The 20879-nt window shown below is 40.0% G+C and overlaps 1 protein-coding gene across 2 annotated transcripts in view; it reads left to right on the top strand.

Annotated features, from left to right (window-relative positions):
• The first annotated feature begins 983 nt into the window (after positions 1 to 983).
• LOC117954179 (protein kinase C beta type) overlaps positions 984 to 20879 on the top strand; it is a 34466-nt gene continuing 14570 nt past the window's right edge. The window contains exons 1-3 of one of the 2 annotated variants that reach the window (XM_034887755.1): positions 984 to 1465; positions 1999 to 2030; positions 19820 to 19902. In XM_034887755.1, coding sequence (XP_034743646.1) covers positions 1302 to 1465; positions 1999 to 2030; positions 19820 to 19902 — 279 coding nt within the window. In that variant the 5' untranslated portion in view covers positions 984 to 1301. The remainder of the gene's footprint in view (positions 1466 to 1998; positions 2031 to 19819; positions 19903 to 20879) is intronic. The other variant, XM_034887745.1, reaches the window with a different exon arrangement.

Genomic DNA, 20879 nt, shown 5'->3' on the forward strand with positions numbered 1-20879 from the left:
AGTCTAACTCAAAAAGCCCAATATCAACAGACATAAGCCCAGCATTATTTTCTAATCTTGGGGCTTTGTTGTAAAGAGGGTTCTTGATTCAAGCGTTTTAAGTTTTGTGCGTACTTGTTGCATATGCCTAAATTAATTTGTAGCTAATTGAAAATAGCACACAAAAAGCCAGGGCCAAATGAAAACCTTTAACAAAGTAACATAACTCATCTCAGTTCAATACACTCAGTGGTTTTGCTTTACAGTAACAACTATTTAGATAATCTGTTTTATTAAAAGGTCTCCCAATATATCACAAATTTAGGTGCTGGTGTGGCCCTTTTAGTGCATTTTGGTTATGGATTGTGTCTTTAATGTCTCTGGAAATGGTCATGTTATGTGTAGGAGGTTATGTGTGAATGACAGAAGCGACTATTCCAACCTGTTATGTTCAGGTTTAATTTGAGAAAGGGGCTTAAAAAGGTGTTCATCATTTGCCACCTGCCCACAACGCCAAGCAATCATACCAGCAATGTTTAGCTGCATAGATGCATTTAATGACATTTTTGTTTTTGACTACACAGATGATGGCGTAAGACATCATGCAAAACGTTTGAGTTGGTGCATCAAACACTTTAACACCTTTGTAGGTCTAAAAAAAACAACACACTGACTTCCATTTAAATGACATTTAAATACATTTGTAATTTATCAATTTATTAAAACCAATTCAAGCTGAGGCTTTAGGGCCACTGTCAGGTTAGTGATCCAGCCTTGTGTGTGTGTGTGTGTGTGTGTGTGTGTGTGTGTGTGTGTGTGTGTGTGTGTGTGTGTGTGTGTCCGATAGTGATACTCATAATCCACCATAAGTATGCAGAGGGCCTACTGTGTTGCTGTTGACAGGAATTGTCTCATAGGTGTGTGAACAACTGCGCGCGCACACTCGTGGTAGTTTTTGACAAGGGTATCAGAGAGAGAGAGAGAGAGAGAGAGAGAGAGAGAGAGAGAGAGAGAGAGAGAGAGAGAGAGAGAGAGAGTTGTAAGCAACAACACATCGGAGAGAGAACAGGGAAGCAGCAGGCGCGCGGTACGGGGACCCGCCGGAAGAAGCAACAGCAGCAGCGGCTTCAGCGCGAGCTGGACACAGCCCGAGAAAACACAGGCAGCACGAGCGACACTGAGGCGGTCAGCGGGGCGCAGAGGAGGAGGAACCTACACCTCGACTCGTTCTCCCCCGCTGCCTCCGTCGTCTCTCCCTCCCTCTCTCTCCTCGCCCCTCGTTCCTCTCGGACCGCTGCCGCCGCCGCCGCTTCCTCATTAAGATGGCTGACCCCAGCAGCGACGGAGAGGTACCGGAGAGCGCGCGCGGCTTCGCCCGTCAGGGAGCTCTCCGCCAGAAGAATGTGCACGAGGTGAAGAACCACAAGTTTATCGCGCGCTTCTTCAAGCAGCCAACCTTCTGCAGCCACTGCACGGACTTCATCTGGTGAGTGTGTGAGTGAGGGGAAAGGACACAGGTGAATCACTTGCTGCGGTTCTGGTCGGCCTCCTGCCACACTGACAGTAAATATACACCGCAGTGTTTAATTCATTGTCATTGTCAAAAACACTGCGACGCGCCATTCCCCCAGTGTTCACACAATGCGACAACACCGCGGGCCTGTCAGGGGGGATGCGTTGTCGGCAGCCGCAGAGTAGTCGCTGCTGCTCGGCGTTTACCGCATCGACCCAACACCCATCTCTGAAACTGGAGGTCTGGTGGAGGAATGCAGCTTGAGACACAGAGACACAGGGCCCCACTGTTGTTGCTGCTGCAGCTGTGTGTGTGTGTGTGTGTGTGTGTGTGTTTGTGTGCGCGTGCGCGCTGTGCGTATGTATGTGTGTGCACGCTGTGCGTATGTATGTGTGTGTGTGCATGTATGTATGTGTGCTTCAATATCTGCATGTGTATGCATGCATCATTGTCAGTGCATCGCTTGTGAATTCCCCAAAATTCACATCCCTGTCTTCTGTCCACAGGGGCTTTGGGAAACAGGGATTCCAGTGCCAAGGTAAGAGCTGTTGCTCATTCACAAATCCCTCTACTGCATATGGCTGTGGGTGTGTGGACGGATGTTCACCGTTTGAAAGAGTGTTGATGTGTTTGTTGTGTTCAGGGCCGCAGGTCTGCACACTGTTAGAGTGACCTGTGCTGTGGGCTCCTTTGTTGACAGCGTGTTGGTGTTGGCAGGCATGTGTCAAACTCAAAGCAGGTGCTTGCCAACAGTGATAAATGAGAGTGAGAACACTGTGAAGAGGCTCAGGCTGAAGAGAGTGTGAGCTGTAAGAGTAGAAGAGTCAGTGGAGTGGTGAAAGCTGAGATGTCTGGTCTTGGCTAAGGCTAGACCAGGAAGTTAGATTTCTCGAGCTTCTTTTCTCCCCTAACACCGAGCCTGACATCTGATTGGAATTGCAAAATGGTGGGCTTGTGGGTGGGTGGTGTTTTCCCTGGGTGGGTGTCTGCTCGTGGTGAATGGTGGCAGACTAGACCCAGACCTCTTCACAAAATGTTTTCTTTTTTAAACCTCACAATATATTGACACCCCTCCATCAAATGCATGAGTAATGCAGCAAATGTGGTCGCAGTATCACTTCCTCCTCTTTACCGATCTCAGACACCCATCTAAACTCATCTGGCGCTAGTCATGTGAGGTTTATGAAGAAAATGACCAAAGTTTCCACACTATGCTCTTACTTTAGACTTCATTTACTGGGAAGAATTATGCAGAATTGTGTAATTGTATTTACAGTCAAAAACGTGCCCTCATCTCTTAAGGCGACAGGCCTGGTGGTTTTTACAAAAAATGCATTGGGGGTATTAGAGACATTTTTTTGTACAAACTGGCTCCTTGACTTTAGTAAGCTAGTGTGTGGTGACTTAACCTGAGCTTAAAAAAACACTTTACCAATCACAGCCTTGCAAATGTAGAGCTGCTGTCAGGTGGGGTTTTGTAGTGAGTTTCCAACAGCTTCCAACAAGTTATAAATAGACAGCCTCTTATACAACAAAGTGATCTATGTGTTTGGGATATTGTGATTCAGCGATCATTGTTGACAGTGAAGGTATAGCGGAGTTTATCCACCCATCCATCCTTCAATCAATCAATCTATCCAGTAAGCATTGTTTCGGTGATTTGTAGGTCAAAAGGTAGATGGCATCTAGGGTAAAGCTAGATTCAATTTGACCCCAAAAAACTCAGGTCGTTTTACTAGCTTTTTTCAGAGTTGAGAAAATTGTGCTGATGCAGCCTTTAAAATCAGGAATATAAATCAATTTGCCAGAGGGTTTGACGATATAGAGAAAATCAAATATCACAATATTCTTGACCAAATAGCTTGATGTTGTTATTGCGACGATGTTGTGTGGTTGACTGTTGGTGCTTTAACAAAATGTTATTTACACAAAAAGATTTTTGATAAATATTCTCCAGAAATGATTTAATGATTTTGTGGGTAAAGATAAATAACATAACAGTTGGAACAATCGTGTAAGTTCAGAAAATGACATCACTTTACTGTAATGCAGCCTGTAAAACCAGGAAAGGATAACACTTACCATATTACGATAATACGCTATATCCAAAATCTAAGACGATATCTAGTCTCATATCACGTTATTGATGCAGCATCGATATATCGCCCGGCCCTACTTTGCCATTTTACAATATCCAAAATCTGTACCGATTCCACTATTAACCATGCTTTAAAACGTCACGGTTAATTCATCGTAAAGACTTCACCTATGCCAAGTGTTAACGTGCACTCAGTTATGTGTAGCAAAAATGATGGCACTGTTGCTGCCAACTTGGTCTTTGTTTGTGGTGTGACTGATTTACTTATAGTCTAGGCTTGTGACAGTTATTACATAATTGTCTAATCACAATTTTTTTTTAATGTAATTGGTGTTTCTTTATTGTTTAACTATGATTAATTGCTAACATTAGTTCTAAGTCTTATAGAGGTATGACTGTTGATGGTGATTATTGATTTTGTTTAGATGCCAAATGGTAATTATATCAGTGATTGTCATACTGCAAAACTAAAGCTATGCTAGCAGGCAGCTGTCACTTGATGCCATAGCAACTCTAAACAACCTGGGCTGTAGCTGACGTGTTATTATGGGACCCACACAACTTTGAGGCAAGGCCCGCCATTCAATAGTATTCACACACTACGATTGGCCCGGCATCCATGTTCACGCTAGGTAACGTAGCCCGATTTTTTTCAGGTATAATGCATTAATGCATAATATTCGTGATAATCCTGAAACCGTGATTGTTCCTCAGACTAACTAATCTTCAGGCAATTTTACCAACAAAATCCTTTATCATTGCGCCCCCTAGTCTCATATCTTGATATTGATATATTGTTGATAAACGGCCAAGCCCTAACACAAACTAAGATTGGGTATGCTTACCCAGACACGTTCCACACATGCACAATAGAAATAGACACGATGACGACCTCCTGACAGCAAGAAACAGAGCTCCCTTGTTTGTTGAATTTTATGTGTGCGTTGGTGTTTGTGTTGGTGTTATGACGAATAAGAACATGGACGGGGAATACAATCAATCTTCCATGATACTGTATGTGTAGTTGGTGCACTTGTAGCTCAGACAGTCTTGACACTGCCCTTTAGTTGATTAATTTATTTAAATAAAGCTAATTAGGAAATATTTTGATAAATGGTTAACTGTTAACTGGACCACAGAACCAAGCCAACCAGCTACGAGAGGAATAGTGAGCATGAAACATGATTCAGCGCAAAAAACATTAAGAAAACGGCAAAAAAGACAAGACAAGACAAGACATTACAATGTCAGAAGGCAATGACAGATCTCACTCTAGCCGTTTGCTGTTTTGCGGGTACAGTAAACGTCTTTATGCTAACAGTGAGTTGGACCAATCGCAGACGTTGCTGTTACACTTAGGATTGTGGGTAGTCTAGTTTTTCTCCGTTAGATTGCGGATCAAATAGGTTTTTAGTAAAACAAGGTTGATTTCATTCAGACTTCTAGCTTCCACAGGAGCTGGAATTTTTGTTTCACAACCACGGCTACCTCGGATGGTTTATGGCTGATAATCAAAATCCATATGGCAAAAATCAAGGGGATTTTCACATCTGAAACCACACTGTTGAAGTCTATTGTACCACTTCATGCTGTAACTGTATGTTGACCTGAAAAGAAGAAAAAGTGCAATGTGCAATCTCTATGAATGAGGAACATTCAGTTTGCTTTGATCCCTATTAGTAGTATTATATACTAGTATATTGTTCAGTTAGAGAAAAACAGACAGACAGTTTTTTGAACATGGATGTTGCACGAAGACTGAGTTATCTCTTCACTTACAGCACTGAAACATAGAAGTTGGAGAAATCCTGGGCAATAATGAAAAAACCTTTTTACCAGAATAAAAACAGCCGTTTTTCTTTTTTCTGCTTTTCAGTGCACAGTTGATTGGAAATTGTGTGCACAAATATACACTGTAATACTTGAAGTTATGATCATGTGAATATAATGTTTAGAGGATTTGTCTGTTTTTAAGAAACAAATTAACTCGTTTAACTGTTGTTATAACAGCATTTAAACAACTTATTATTTTCTTTTTTATCTGTAGGTATACATGTCGATTAATTGATTATTTGAGTCAGCTCTATATCGTTGTAAACTTATCTTTGGGGTTTGGACCAAACAAGATGCCAAACTGGGCTCTGGGAAACTGATGGGCATTTATTGTAATTTTATAGTCTAAATGTCTCATTGACAGATTAATCGATAATGTAAACAATCTTTAGTGTTAGTCCTTCTTTACATTGAAATATTGCCCTTATATGCTGTTGATGCAGCATTTAAACTTTGACCTGCAAATCACCAAATCCAGGATCTGAAAATAGCTTTTTCCACTGCCTGCTACTGTGGCAATAAGTACTTTTTTTCTCTCCGCCACTCAGGCATTTCATCTGCCACTTTTGAAATCTAAGCGCTAAATTAAGGCATAACATTTAGAGCATTTAGACATAATTTAATGTAAAGAATGTTTTTGTTCAATGTTAGATAGATATATTTGCACAAAAGCATTTTACATTTTTACATTACATTGTGGCTTTTTAGGGGAACCTTATTATTCGGGACGTTGGACATGCACGCACATACATGAATATGCCCGCCTATGTGCAAGAATATAACATCAATACTTTTCAGTTCATAGACAACTTTATCTATATTTAATTTCCGGGGCAACCACCGTCACTCTCTTGCTCGACCACACACACTATACACTGAGCTATTCTTTTTCCTGCTATCTGATGTAGCTGGTAAAGTTGCTACAGTAATGAGTGTGTGCACTTCTTTTTGTTATTTGGTGAACTTTAACTAACCAAATGAATAGATGTTGTTGCTTTTATAAAGCAGGTGCGAGCGATTTTTAAATGTGTAGCTCTGTCCAATCATCCGCTACCCTTACTAAATATGCAAGACCCTCACCAAATCAGATTCCACTGTTAAGACAGGTAGGAAACAATGAGAGACAGCTCGTGAATCCTGTTTTATTGGATTTTCCTTTACCTATAGGGTCTGTTCTATATAAAATACTAAAAATTGTGTAGATTGCCTCCACAGAGAGATTGTGACTTAATTCTCTGTCCAGGAAGCCATTACTCCACTAGCCTATATCTTTACATAGCAAATAGTTGTTTGCTGCTATATTAAAGTTTCTTCTTCTTATCCGGTCTGCAGCCTTGCAAACTGTTGACTGGTTGGTTTGCGTTCAGGAACCATAGCAAAGCACAGAGCTGACCTTAAGCCTGCGGTAAAAACCCTGATTGAGATGCATATTCCAAATGTGTTGTACAGTGGTGTGAAAAAGTGTTTGCCCCCTTCCTCATTTCCTGTTCCTTTGCATGTTTGTCACACTTAAGTGTTTCGGAACATCAAACCAATTTAAACAATAGTCAAGGACAACAGAAGTAAACACCAAATGCAATTTGTAAATGAAGGTGTTTATTATTAAAGGTGAAAAAAAATCCTAACCATCATGGCCCTGTGTGAAAAAGTGATTGCCCCCTTTGTTAAAACATACTATAACTGTGGTTGTCCACACCTCAGTTCAATTTCTCTAGCCACACCCAGGCCTGATTATTGCCACACCTGTTCACAATCAAGGCATCACTTAAATAGGAGCTGCTTGACACAGTAAGGTCCACCAGAAGATCCTTAAAAGCTACACATCATGCCGAGACCCAAAGAAATTCAGGAACAATTGAGAAAGAAAGTAATTGAAATCTATCAGTCTGGAAAGGGTTATAAAGCCATTTCCAAAGCTTTGGGAATCCAGCATACCACAGTGAGAGCCATTATCCACAAATGGCGAAGTCATGGAACAGTGGTGAACCTTCCCAGGAGTGGCCGGCCGCCCAAAATTACCCCAAGAGCGCAGCGACGACTCCTTCAAGAGGTCACAAGAGACCCCACAACAACGTCCAAAGACCTGCAGGCCTCACTTGCCTCGGTTAAGGTCAGCGTTAATGCCTCCACCATCAGGAAAAGACTGGGCAAAAATGGACTGCATGGCAGAGTTCCAAGGAGAAAACCACTGCTGAGCAAAAAGAACATCAAAGCTCGTCTTAATTTCTCCACAACACATCTTGATGATCCCCAAGACTTTTGGGACAACATTCTGTGGACCGATGAGACAAAAGTGGAACTCTTTGGAAGGTGTGTGTCCAAGTATATCTGGCGTAGAAGGAACACTGCATTTCATAAAAAGAACATTATACCAACAGTAAAATATGGTGGTGGTAGTGTGATGGTCTGGGGCTGTTTTGCTGCTTCAGGACCTGGAAGACTTGCCGTGATAAAAGGAACTATGAATTCTGCTGTCTACCAAGAGATCCTGAAGGAGAGTGTCCGACCATCTGTTTGTGTACTCAAGCTGAAACAAACTTGGGTTTTGCAGCAGGACAATGATCCTAAACACACCAGCAAGTCCACCACCGAATGGCTGAAGAAAAACAAAATGAAGACTTTGGAGTGGCCTAGCCAAAGTCCTGACCTGAATCCTATTGAGATGTTGTGGTATGACCATAAAAAGGCCGTTCATGCTCGAAAACCTTCTAATGTAACTGAACTAGGACAATTCTGCAAAGATGAGTGGGCCAAAATTCCTCCAGGACCATGTAAAAGCCTCATTGCACGTTATCGCAAACGCTTGGTTGCAGTTGTTGCTGCTAAGGGTGGCCCAACCAGTTATTAGGTTTAGGGGGCAATCACTTTTTCACACAGGGCCATGATGGTTTGGATTTTTTTTCACCTTTAATAATAAACACCTTCATTTACAAATGGCATTTTGTGTTTACTTGTGTTGTCCTTTACTATTGTTTAAATTGGTTTGATGTTCCGAAACACTTAAGTGTGACAAACATGCAAAGGAACAGGAAATGAGGAAGGGGGCAAACACTTTTTCACACCACTGTATGTCCAAAGAATGCCTCTAAAACTGGAATAATACCAGAATACCCCACGTCTTAAACGGAAAATGCTATATTAGGAAAAAGGCCTTATTCGGAGTATCCAACGGAGCATGCTGTTTACATGACCTTTTAACAAATTTGGAATATTATCATATTCAGAATGATAGTGGAATATTGGTGTGCATGTAAACATACTCCGTGTCACCTCAATGACTCGTGTTTGCTTTAAAGTTGAGATTGGAAGTTCATTCTTGAAACCGCAGTTGGCAAAACAGTCTCACCTCAAATTTTTAGTAGCTGTTCTGAAGATTTCAATGTTATCATTGCTGCTATTTCAAGATGAAGAATATACTTTGAAACGCAGTGGTAATGTTAGTTTGAACACGTTGTGACATGAGGCTTTAATTTGGTGAACGGCATTTGATGACTATATTTCGACTTGTACAGAACTACTTCACATTGAAATATGGTCGTTTAAATGCTGTGTAGTCACAAAAAAGTCATCGGACCAGCCTTTGAACCACCGGAAACTGTGAAGAAAACTATCCTATTCAGTTAAAATGTATTTACAACTGTTTTTTCTTTCCCTCTACTGTACCTAACATGAGAAAAAAAGTTTAAAGATTTGCGTGAATAGTGGTGTCTTAAAGAGAGTTGGAGAACCTGGAAGGGTGTAGATAAAGCTCAGTATGCATTGGAGGTGCACAGACTTGTATACAAATCATCAACTCACACTTCTTGGTCTTGAGGAATGTCAGGCATGTGGTGGAGACTTGTTCTGCCTTGTTAACAGATTGTGGGTGGATCTGTGTTTTGAATACTTGTTTAGCGGGTTAAGATGTATGCTTCGTTCTTCCTTCAGCTTTCTTTTTATTGGTGGTCATTTGTATGTGTGTGCACACCTGTGTGCACTGACGGGAAAAAAGGGGAAGTCACTCTCATGTCATTTCCTGCTTTAAAGAGATCCAGATGTATGATCAGAGTTTAGACTAAAGAGTTACAAGTCCGTTTTCTTCTCGGTTGTCATATGAGATGAGTTGAGGTGGAGTTTCACAAGAAGTTTTCTGATTTTGAAAAGTAAAAAACACCTCTTTTTTCTCCACATTGAAAATGCTGCAAATGGTAAATTGTTGTTTTTAGAATGAAAAAGATGCAGACAAAAAGCATTTCATCAAGAAACCAGTTTGTAGAAGCGGTTGGTGTTATTACGTTTCTATACAGGCTTTTTTTAACAGCAGACATTTAATTTCTTAAAGTTGGAAAACTGCACATGTTAACAATTACATTAATGATGGCTTTGTAATGGGGTGGGAACAGTAGAATATCATTGCACCATTTTCTACAGGCAGGATCATGATTGCCGATCTTATCACAATTCCTTTTCATGTTGGTTTTTAAGACTAGAAACTAGAAACATTGACCAGCATGTATTATTTAAACTGAAAGCAATCAATGTTTTATCATCCAGGATTTGCTTATTTGGCGTTTGCAGGTGTGTCACTTCTGCTTGATATAGGAGCTCCACCACCATTTTTGGGGTTTTAATGCGGAAGATTGTGATTTTTACTGATCTTTCCACTTCTAGTCCCACTGGCCTCCAGTCATTGGCAACAGATACAATCTTCTTTTCAACAAGAATAAGATTGCAAATCTTGAGTAGCCTATGTGTAAGAGTTTATTACGCCTCTGTGTCTACTTTACAACTGAAAAGACTCAAATACAGAAAGAATGCTGACAATTGTCTTGAAAAATGCTGCATGTTTCCCCATCTTGAAATGTCATTGTTAGTGAGTGGATCATGGCTGTGCTTGACCCTTTAATCCTGATCATTGATTGATCAGCGGTTGAAGCAGTATCTTTGTTATTGACTGGATGATAGGCCAGCCAGTCTAAAGATATTGATTACAAGATACGTTTGTGACACTGTGGCTGAGAAATCAAACACATATTTTAGAGTCTGCCTGTCCACAGCCCAGCGCCTGCTTGTCAGTATACTCCTTCACGATGCCAAGGCGACGGATCTTTCCAGTGTCAGTGCTCTGAAAAATGTCCACATGGGCTGACTGGATGTTAAAATGTCTGGAGAACTACACAGAATGTTGTGAGATGACGATGAAATGAACAAATCACAGCAAACGACAACAGATTGATGTTCAGCATCACCCAGGTTTTGGGGTTCAGGATAATTTTAAGGATATTACTTGATGGCACTCCCTACGGTGCGACGTCGTGGCTCTCTCTCAGTCAAAGTTCACTGTTTGGTATTCGTGTGTGTTTAGTGCCTTTTTTTTTTTTTTTAATTACAAGTGTTTTTTTTTTTTTACTGACTGAGTGATCCGCACAAGTATTCCAGTGCGCCTGTAAGTTGTACTTGAGCAAATGGCAAGAATAAGAACCTTGACTTCAAAAAATTTAAAAATATAATTTGTATTAGGGTTGGACGGATTATAATTTTTACTTATCGGTAGGGCTGCATTTCTTTATGTAGATTTCTTTGTTTTCTACTCAATTTGTTTAATTTGTCTTACCGACAAACATGTTTAATTTACAGAGAGAGTAAAACACAGAAAGCTTGATCCTAAATAAGCGACCAATTAACAATAATCTTGCTCCTGTCAATTACGGGCACACACACACACACACACACACACACACACACACACACACACACACAGACACAGGGTGTGTAGTGATTTCTGTGCTGATAACTGTCAATATGAACTCATCTGACCCTGGTCATGTCACAAGCACTGTGCATGTTATATAGCTGTTAATACGCTGCACTGTATACAGCATAGTTCTGTTAAAAGAAATGTACTTACTCAGTTGTAAGGTTTAAGCTCGTTACTGAATATCAAATTCTAAAGTATCAATGTTGTGTGGTTTATAAAGTCTCTGTAGGTTTTAGGTACTCTTTTGGTGTGGCTTAAGCTTTGTATGCTAACTGGTATGTTCCTGTTTAATCATCACCAGGGGGAAAAACAATGAATACAATGTCTGTTCATTGCTTGCAAGTTACAGTTCAATTTTATTTATAGTATCAAATCATAACAAGAGTTATCTCAAGACACTTTACAGATTGCGTAGGTCTGGACCACACTAGACCACATAATTTACAAGAACCGTTCTAGTAGTCCCCTCCAGAAAAGGCAACGGAGCGACAGTTATCAGCCCAAATTTGTTTATGTTGGATCTCAGTCCGATTCACCTGAATGCCTAAGTGTCAATTAAACACGTTCACCAGTACATCCATTCAGATACTTAAATGCTCAAGCAGCTCTTCTGATGGATCTCAAAAGAACTTTTTGTCTTCCTATTAGTAATAAACAAATATTTAATTTGACATGTCTCGTTGACTGAATAATGTAAGTGGTGATTAGTTTAGCTGCATATGAACAATGCTCAGGTGTTTTCTGGTCGGTCTCAAAGAAATGGTTAGGGATGGGTGTTGTAGATTTTATCAATACTGATGTTCTTATTGAAACTACTTATTGGTTATTTTGACTAAATAATTGCTTTAAAAATATATACATATATTTTGAAAAATAATACATAGAACATGCAAAGTCATTTTAGCCATTTCACTGGAAACAAATCTAAAATATCAATAAAATGACTCAGTGAAATGATTCGGGGAAAAATATGAATCCGTTTTTTTTTTTATAGATTAGAATAGATGTCACAATTCTCTGCCACAATATTTTTGACCATGACAAAACAAAACAAATTGGCAGTACCAAACATAGATTTTTTTTTTGGCACCTATAGCAGATTGAGCTTTATGTAAACATAAAGGCTTCAATGAACAGAAGGGAGAGCATTGCAAAACTTGGGAGCTCTTTAAAACCTATTTTATACAGTCTATGTTTGAAACTCACAGAGACAGTAGCAGCGTTTGTGATGCAGTCGGCTCGTAAAAATAAATGAGAATCTAAGTCATAAAAAAATTGTTTAAAAAAAACGTTTATACACAAAAAAAATCAAAGTTATTAAAAAATTAAATCGTTAACAGGGTAATTTGTGAGCTCAATTTTACAACGGGTAATTGTGCAGGCCTAATCCCAATGCTGAGTTTAGAAAGAATGGGGAGCACAGACATCAGTCAGTATTAGTCCTTCATCCTGTCCGCTGTCCTCCTACCTCTGCGGAGGTGATTCACTGCGTGCAGGTACCGCGGGTAGAGAGAGAGAGGTCAAAGGTTTTACTGCACTTAGTACCGAGCGTGGTTGGAGGAGCTCATCTCCGCCACAGAGAGCATGAGAGATGATGCAGCGTGATTATCAATTACACCAAAACGTTTACACCCAAATTTAGCCCCAGTGCTTGTTTAATAACACGTTTTGGTGCCCATAACCAAGTATGGCTGGGAGATGTATCGGGAAAAAATCTATTAATTTGTATTTTGGTTTTTGCACATTTGTGTAAAAAGTCTCAATTGTGAAAATCAAGTCTTCACAACGCACACGGAAAAGCTTGTGCCACTGGCCCCAACTGGCCAATCAAACCGGGTCAATATTGGTTGGTTAAATAATCTTAGATTGGTTTCTTTTTTTTACTGCCACGTTTTTGTAGAATAATGACTTTAAGGCTGACGTGAACATTTTATCCGACTCATTTGCTCGTGATTATGGTCTAAACCAGGGTTCTTCAACAGGGGGGCCGTGACCTCCATTTGTGTAAAAAAAATTATTAAATATCCTAAAAATAAATGCAACATATATGTATTATCAAATGTTAATCCCCACTGATGATAGCCTTACTGGCCTATAGGTGAGGATGTCACTAAGGCGATCCATAGGTACAGTATAAGGATTCACAGTGCTACATATATGTTTAACATTAAAACATGATTTATAAAAGGATTAGCTATATTAATAGCTTAGTATTCTATGCAAAAAGGTATGTATAACGGTTTAAGGTGGCCCCACAGGTTATTGTAGGCCCAGTTTAATATGCAACTTCAATTTATACAATATATGTAGTAGGGGCTCCCTGCTCAATCTCTCTTTCAGTTTAAGGGGTCCTTGGCTTGAAAAAGGTTGAAAACCCCTGGTCTAAACGATATGTTGTGAACAGTAGCGTTATAGTCTTCAGAGAGCTGTAGCAGGATCTTATCTCTGCGGTTCAGTTTATTCAGGCAAGCTGAGGCTCGAACGATGATTATTACAAGTGTCTCCGTCTGTGGTTTGTGGACTGGTAATCATCCAAGATGGAGGAACTTCCCGATGCTCCTGTTGGTGTGAAAACTGTCGGCCCGCTGTCATCCTGGCAATCCATCGTAGGAGTCTTTTTTTGGATCGGCCCTGATTTGCCGTTATCACTGTCAGGTGTGTGTGTGTGTGTGTGTGTGTGTGTGTGTGTGTGTGTGTGTGTGTGTGTGTGTGTGTGTGTGTGTACACACTCAACTGTAGGGCTCAGGGCTGTTGCTAGGCAACAGAGCAAGACCTCCTCGGCAGGTCACTAGGCCGGTCTTTCAGTAGTGTGTGTGTGTGTGTGTAAGTGACAGAGCAGATTTATAAACAAAAAGCTATAAAGTGTGACTGCAACGGCCTTCACTGTGTTTTCTGTTGCTTCAGTTCTCCCTTTTCTGTCTTTCTAACACACTGCAAACACACAAATGAATCCACCACCCCCTCACATCGCCTCAAACCCAGCTGTGCCCCATCCCTTCCTGCCCACACATGCACACACATGCACGTGTGTTTCTCTGTTTGACTTTATTTTTTTCTCCACTCTTTCTTTTCCTCTCGTCTTCATCCGTTCTATTTGCGTTTTATTTGCATTCTGCAGCACTACAAATGGACAGAGTTCCATGTTGTACCCAGTTTATCATATCATAATCTGTTTTTATCTGTTGATATGTTAAGGCCATAGAGCTGAAACTGCACTAACTTAAATTTACAAGAAGTCCAGGTGTCCACGGATGTGACCCACCCTCTTGTCTGCACAAACACATGCATGAACAAACATAAGCACTCTGTTGCTTAACTGCTAGAAAGACGTGGAAAGTACTGCCAGTTGCCACGGTGCCTCATGAAAATGTAACGACAATGTGAATAATTGAGATTAAACTAGAGAGGTGTGTGTGTGTGTGTGTGTGTGTGTGTGTGTGTGTGTGTGTGTGTGTGTGTGTGTGTGTGTGTGTGTGTGTGTGTGTGTGTGTGTGTGTGTGTGTGTGTGTGTGTGTGTGTGTGTGTGTGTGTGTGTGTGTGGCAATATGTGGGATAATTTTGTCATACTACTGTTGAAATGTAAACTGCCCTAATTCTTTTTCTGATATTTCAATTCATTGTAAAGTGGAAGTGGTTTAAATAAGCATTGCTACACCAATGATATTAGGCTAAACCACAAAGTCGGGCTACAATACAGAAGACTGATTTGACCTATTTCTATAAATGGAGTTCTGGTGTTGGTCAAGTTCATTTAAAAAAAGTGAGTGATCAAAATTTGAAGGGATGGAGTGCACTGTATTAACATCTGACTCAGATTGTGCAGTTTAAAGGCTTAGTGACTGATCATCTGATCTTAGCTCAGCTGGATATCTAACGGATCAGTACCAGCTCTGATCAGAGATGTTTAAACATACCTTCTCCACCTCTGAATGAAGGGCTGCAGCTTACAGGACTTCTCTTCATTGATTCATATCTAAAATATCACATCATGTATGGAAAAATGGCAATCACAATTTCTTAAAGCCTGATGTGATGTGTTCAAATTGCTTCTTTTGTGCTTACACATACACTAAACAAAATCAAAAAAGAAAAACTTGTTTAGCTCCCATTTTTCATGAGCCAAACTTAAAGATCTAAGACTTTTTCTATGTAAACGAAGGTTTAATTCTCTCAAATATTGTTCACAAATCTGTCTAAATCTGTTAGTGTTAGTGAGCACTTCTCATGTCAAGATGCTGATGAGACAGCACGATTATTGTACAGGTGTGCCTTAGGCTGGCCACAATAAAATAAAGGGGGGTAAAAACAGTCATTATCTGTTGCTATGGTTAGGGTTCCTCTCTATCTTGCTCCCTCCCTCTTTCTTTAACTGCATCATGTTGTCGTAACAATAGAAGAGGGGACATTTGGTCCGGTACTGAGTTGTTGACACCAGTCTTGCAACTGGTGATTGTTGATGGTAGATGTTCTGTGCTGCCGGTTTAAAGATGTGTGTAAAGCATCCATGTTTTGCCAGACAATACACCTACATATACAGTGAGAAGTATTTGAACACCCTGCTATTTTGCAAGTTCTCCCACTTAGAAATCATGGAGGGGTCTGAAATTGTCATCGTAGGTGCATGTCAACTGTGAGAGACATTATCTAAAAAAAAATCCAGAAATCACAATGTATGATTTTTTAACTATTTATTTGTATGATACAGCTGCAAATAAGTATTTGAACAACTGTCTATCAACTACAATTCTGACCCTCAAAGACCTGTTAGTCTTCCTTCAAAATGTTCACCTCCACTCTATTTATTATCCTAAATTAGATGCACCTGTTTGAGGTTGTTAGTGGCATAAAGACACCTGTCCACCCCATACAATCAGTGAGAATCCAACTACTAACATGGCCAAGACCAAAGAGCTGTCCAAAGACACTAGAGACTAAATTGTACACCTCCACAAGGCTGGAAAGGGCTACGGTGAAATTGCCAAGCAGTTTGATGAATAAAGGTCCACTGTTGGAGCAATCATTAGAAAATAGAAGAAGCTAAACATATCTGTCAAACTCCCTCGGACTGGGGGTCCATGCAAGATCTCACCTCGTGGGGTCTCAATGATCCTAAGAAAGGTGAGAAATCAGCCCAGAACTATACGGGAGGAGCTGGTCAATGACCTGAAAAGAGCTGGGACCACCGTTTCCAAGGTTACTGTTGGTAATACACTAAGACGTCATGGTTTGGAATCATGCATGGCACGGAAGGTTCCCCTGCTTAAACCAGCACATGTCAAGGCCCGTCTTAAGTTTGCCAATGATCTTTTGGATGATCCAGAGGAGTCATGGGAGAAAGTCATGTGGTCAGATGAGACCAAAATAGAACTTTTTGGTCATAATTACACTAACCGTGTTTGGAGGAAGAAGAATGATGAGTACCAATCCCAAGAACACCATCCCTATTTTGGGGAACAACCTCCTTCCCTCAGTTAGAGCATTGAAGATGGGTCGAGGCTGGGTCTTCCAACATGACAATGACCCTAAGCACACAGCCAGGATAACCAAGGAGTGGCTCTGTAAGAAGCATATCAAGGTTCTGGCGTGGTCTAGCTAGTCTCCAGACCTAAACCCAATTGAGAATCTTTGGAGGGAGCTCAAACTCTGTGTTTCTCAGCGACAGCCCAGAAACCTGACTGATCTAGAGAAGATCTGTGTGGAGGAGTGGGCCAAAATCCCTTCTGCAGTGTGTGCAAACCTGGGGAAGGAAACGTTTGACCTCTGGAACTGCAAACAAAGGCTACTGTACCAAATATAAAAAAATCATACATTGTTTTTTCTGGATTTCTGGATTCTCTCACAATGGACATGCACCTACGATGACAATTTCAGAACCCTCCATGATTTCTAAGTGGGAGAACTTGCAAAATAGCAGAGTGTTCAAATACTTATTTTCCTCACTGTAACTTTCTTATTTCATTCCTTCAAAGTCTTCACTACGTACTGTATATTATGACTAGACGGAGATGGATGTAAACTGTAACAATTGCACGGGTTGGCGGAGGCATTCAACTGCAGGGCTGTCATTCTAGATTAATGTTATTACTGATGTTGCTAAACTTTCTAACGCCACATTCAACTGTAAATTTTTTGTTTATTAACAGATTAGCTGAGCCACAGAAAATGACAAGGCTTTTGACAATTAATTAATTATGTGAGTCATTTTTAGCAAAAGCAAGCCAAACATTCACTCACTTTAGCTTCTTAAATGTGAATTATTTGTTGTCCTTTAGCAAACTGAATCTCGTTGGGTTTTGGTTGGACAAGACAATGCTATTTAAGTGTGTCAGCTTGGACTTTGGGAAAATGTGATTTGTTAGATCCAGCCATGGTAAAATTCAGAGAAATTAATCAGAGCAGCTTGTCCCTCTCTCCTACTCAACTCCTGTCAACAGTAGCAGTTGTGGGTCTGCAGCATTTATAAGACACATCTATGTCTTGTCTAAAATGTTCATATACATGATGTATCGCATGTAAAATGATGATTGCCAGAAATTCACATGGAGAATTTCTGTCCTATTTTTTACCAAAACAATAAAAGTTGTGAGGAAATCATATTGAGAACTTAAAAGTGTAAATCATATCTTTACAACCCTTCGACTAAGACAAGATTTGTGTTTTTATTGCTTCGTTAGTCTGCCTGAGCGCTTATCACACAGTTAACTGTGGACGATGATGCAAGTGAGAAGTCTGCTGCTTCAGCTAAGAAATGATTAGCTCCCTGACCAAAGATTAAAATCTTCAACTTTAAGAATGCAGCCTGAGACCATTTTTAGAAACATTTATTATATGTACTTCAGTTCAGTGGTGGAACTGAAAACAAACTAATATCTGTTTATATTATTTTAATTCTAATTTCATTATATACTGCTTGGTAGCATAATATAGAACAATGCAACATCTTTCATAGGTGGATTTTTATTTTATTTTACTTATCTGCTCTGCAAAGTAGCTAGTTAAGTTATAAAACGTATGAAGTAGTATATTGGGAAATATCCAAGTTAAGTGCAAGTACCTAAAAATTGTACTTAAGTAAATGTACTTATGTGCGGTAGTTACATTCCACCAAGGCAAGGCAAGGCAGCTTTATTTGTATAGCACATTTCAGCAACAGGGCAATTCAAACAGTTAAAAATCATAAGCATCAAAAGCCGATAAATCACATGAATAGACAGTTAAAAACTAAATAGGAGTGACTTTCTCTGACGTTCTCTGACTTTCCTTGTATTATCTGACTTTCTCTGTATTAATTATCTGACTTTCTCTGACTTTCTCTGTATTAATTATCTGACTTTCTCTGACTTTCTCTGTATTACTTATCTGACTTTCTCTGTATTAGTTATCTGACTTTCTCTGCATTAATTATCTGACAATCTCTGACTTTCTCTATATTAATTATCTGACTTTTCTCTGTATTAATTATCTGACTTTCTCTGACTTTTCTCTGTAAGCACCACTGCTTCAGTTGCCATCCATCTTCTTTAATGTACTTCCCTTCTTTTGAGCAAAGTTTCTACTAGATTGTAGCGTAATAGACGGTCACCAACTTGGCCAAATTTAAGATAAAAAACCAGGCTGCAGTTTAACCCTATGTGGCAGTTTGGTTCACTAGAAGTGCTTCTTTTGCAGCTAAAAGGCTCAGATTACATGTGTCTGACAACATTATGAAAAGGATCCTTACAGAGAGAGACCTTTTAAAACCTTTTAAGACCTTACTGTTTAACCAGAAACGGTTCTGAGGTTGCTAGCGCTAAACCAACCAGACTCCTGATGGTTGGAAATCTGGAAACGACCCACAATGGCTTTTCATAGTTTTATTTATATAGTAGTTGCTGTCAACTTTGAATCAAGTGTATTTTACGATGCTAAAATGACTGTTTATTTACACATACGGCCTGGTGGGTTTAGCAATCACAATTTCACTGATGTTTTTATGTTTAATCAGAAAGGTCGACCTCCTTCAGAAATTCTTTCCATAACTAGGTCAGACACTTAGAATATTAATCTCAGCCTGTCAATGGCAAAACCAGCCCTTTTGTGAACATAAATACAAGCTGCACAATTGTCCTGTTAAATTACATTGTAGCTTGTGTTTCCCGTCAGTCACATGGACACCAAAACATGGGGACTAAGGACATTTAATTTCCCTATAAAAATTATTTCCTTACAAAATTATTCAGAATCAGCAACCATGTGCTACATTATGCTGATAGAATGCAGGCTATTTATTTCAGTCCATCACAACACTGAATGATTTTAGCACAACTTCAAGCAGCGAGCAGGAACAAACAATCCCCAGGTGTGTGTGGAGCCTGCTGCCTCTGCGAGACGTTTCCTGTGGCAGCTTTAATGTTATGAGGTGTGATCAGGAGATGACCCACCATGCTGTGGTTAAATTTAAAATCATCTTAAACTGAAGCCATAAAACTAAACATAGATGTCTGCAGCAAGGGAGGAACAAATGGGAACTGCTGAAATATGAGTAGCATGTTGTGCAATGACTAATACCGCATAATTGACATATTGATTCATCTCTTTGTTGCTATTGTGTCGCTTCATTTGCCGTTGCAAGTAAGCCTGAGTTTGACATTTGCTTTCTGTCCCTCTTTCCCTCCACCAGTGTGCTGTTTTGTGGTTCATAAGCGCTGTCATGAATTTGTCACCTTTTCCTGTCCGGGGGCCGACAAGGGACCTGCTTCCGACGTAAGTACAGAAAATGGGAGTCCACAGTGCAGCAGATCGCTGGTGTTCAAGTTAGATATTTATTAAACACACAGTTAGCGATTATTTTGCTGTTGAGTGATGTTTATTAATAACATAAGCATTGTCAGCGTCAGTGTGTGTGTGTGTGTGTGTGTGTGTGTGTGTGTGTGTGTGTGTGAGGATGAGTGTGCGTGTGTGTGTGTGTGTGTGTGCGTGTGTGTGTAGTTCCTGTATTTGCTGCTAGATGAACACATACACAATTGTGCTCCTGCTGAGCTGTCAGGCCCACGTCACATTGAGAAATGTCAGTAAAGAGAGAACGTGCTGCCTGGCTGCCTCAGGTTAATAAGACAACATCTCTCATTCATTTACACACATGCACACTTTTCGTGAGTCAGCAGCATAGATTTTGAAGTTGTATAACTGATGTTTATTAATCTCTTAGTCCTACCTATCTCTTATATCAACAAAGCTATTTCAATATTGGCTATTTCTAAGCATCCTCCAAACTCACTCAATCAGTACTGCGTTCTCTAGCTTTAGCTCTGTGGCATAATGGAAACAACATTGAAAGGATTGGTTCACAACAGATACACTTAATGGTCGAAGGTATAGTATGAGTGTGCTTCTGGTCCCCTTAGATAAATCATAATGCACATACTTGCACATCTATAACATGAGACAGGTGTGTCGGAGAGGGACAAGTAGGTCAAAGAAATTTTAAAATCATAATGATGCAAAATACAATTCTTTTTAGACAATTAAGATTTTGATGACAATAGTTTGGGGAATACGCTTTCCTGTTTCAACATGAAAATGCCCATGTGCAAAATCCAGGTCCATAAAGACATTTTTTCCCACTTTAATTGTGGAAAAACTTGCCTGACCTCTACCCTATCCAGCACATTTTGGAATGAATTTGAGCCTTATCATCAATAGCCAACCTCATGAATAAACTTCTAGTGTTGTGAAAAGCC

Source organism: Etheostoma cragini, chromosome 2 (genome assembly GCF_013103735.1).
Source record: "Etheostoma cragini isolate CJK2018 chromosome 2, CSU_Ecrag_1.0, whole genome shotgun sequence".
NCBI classification, from domain to species: domain Eukaryota; kingdom Metazoa; phylum Chordata; class Actinopteri; order Perciformes; family Percidae; genus Etheostoma; species Etheostoma cragini.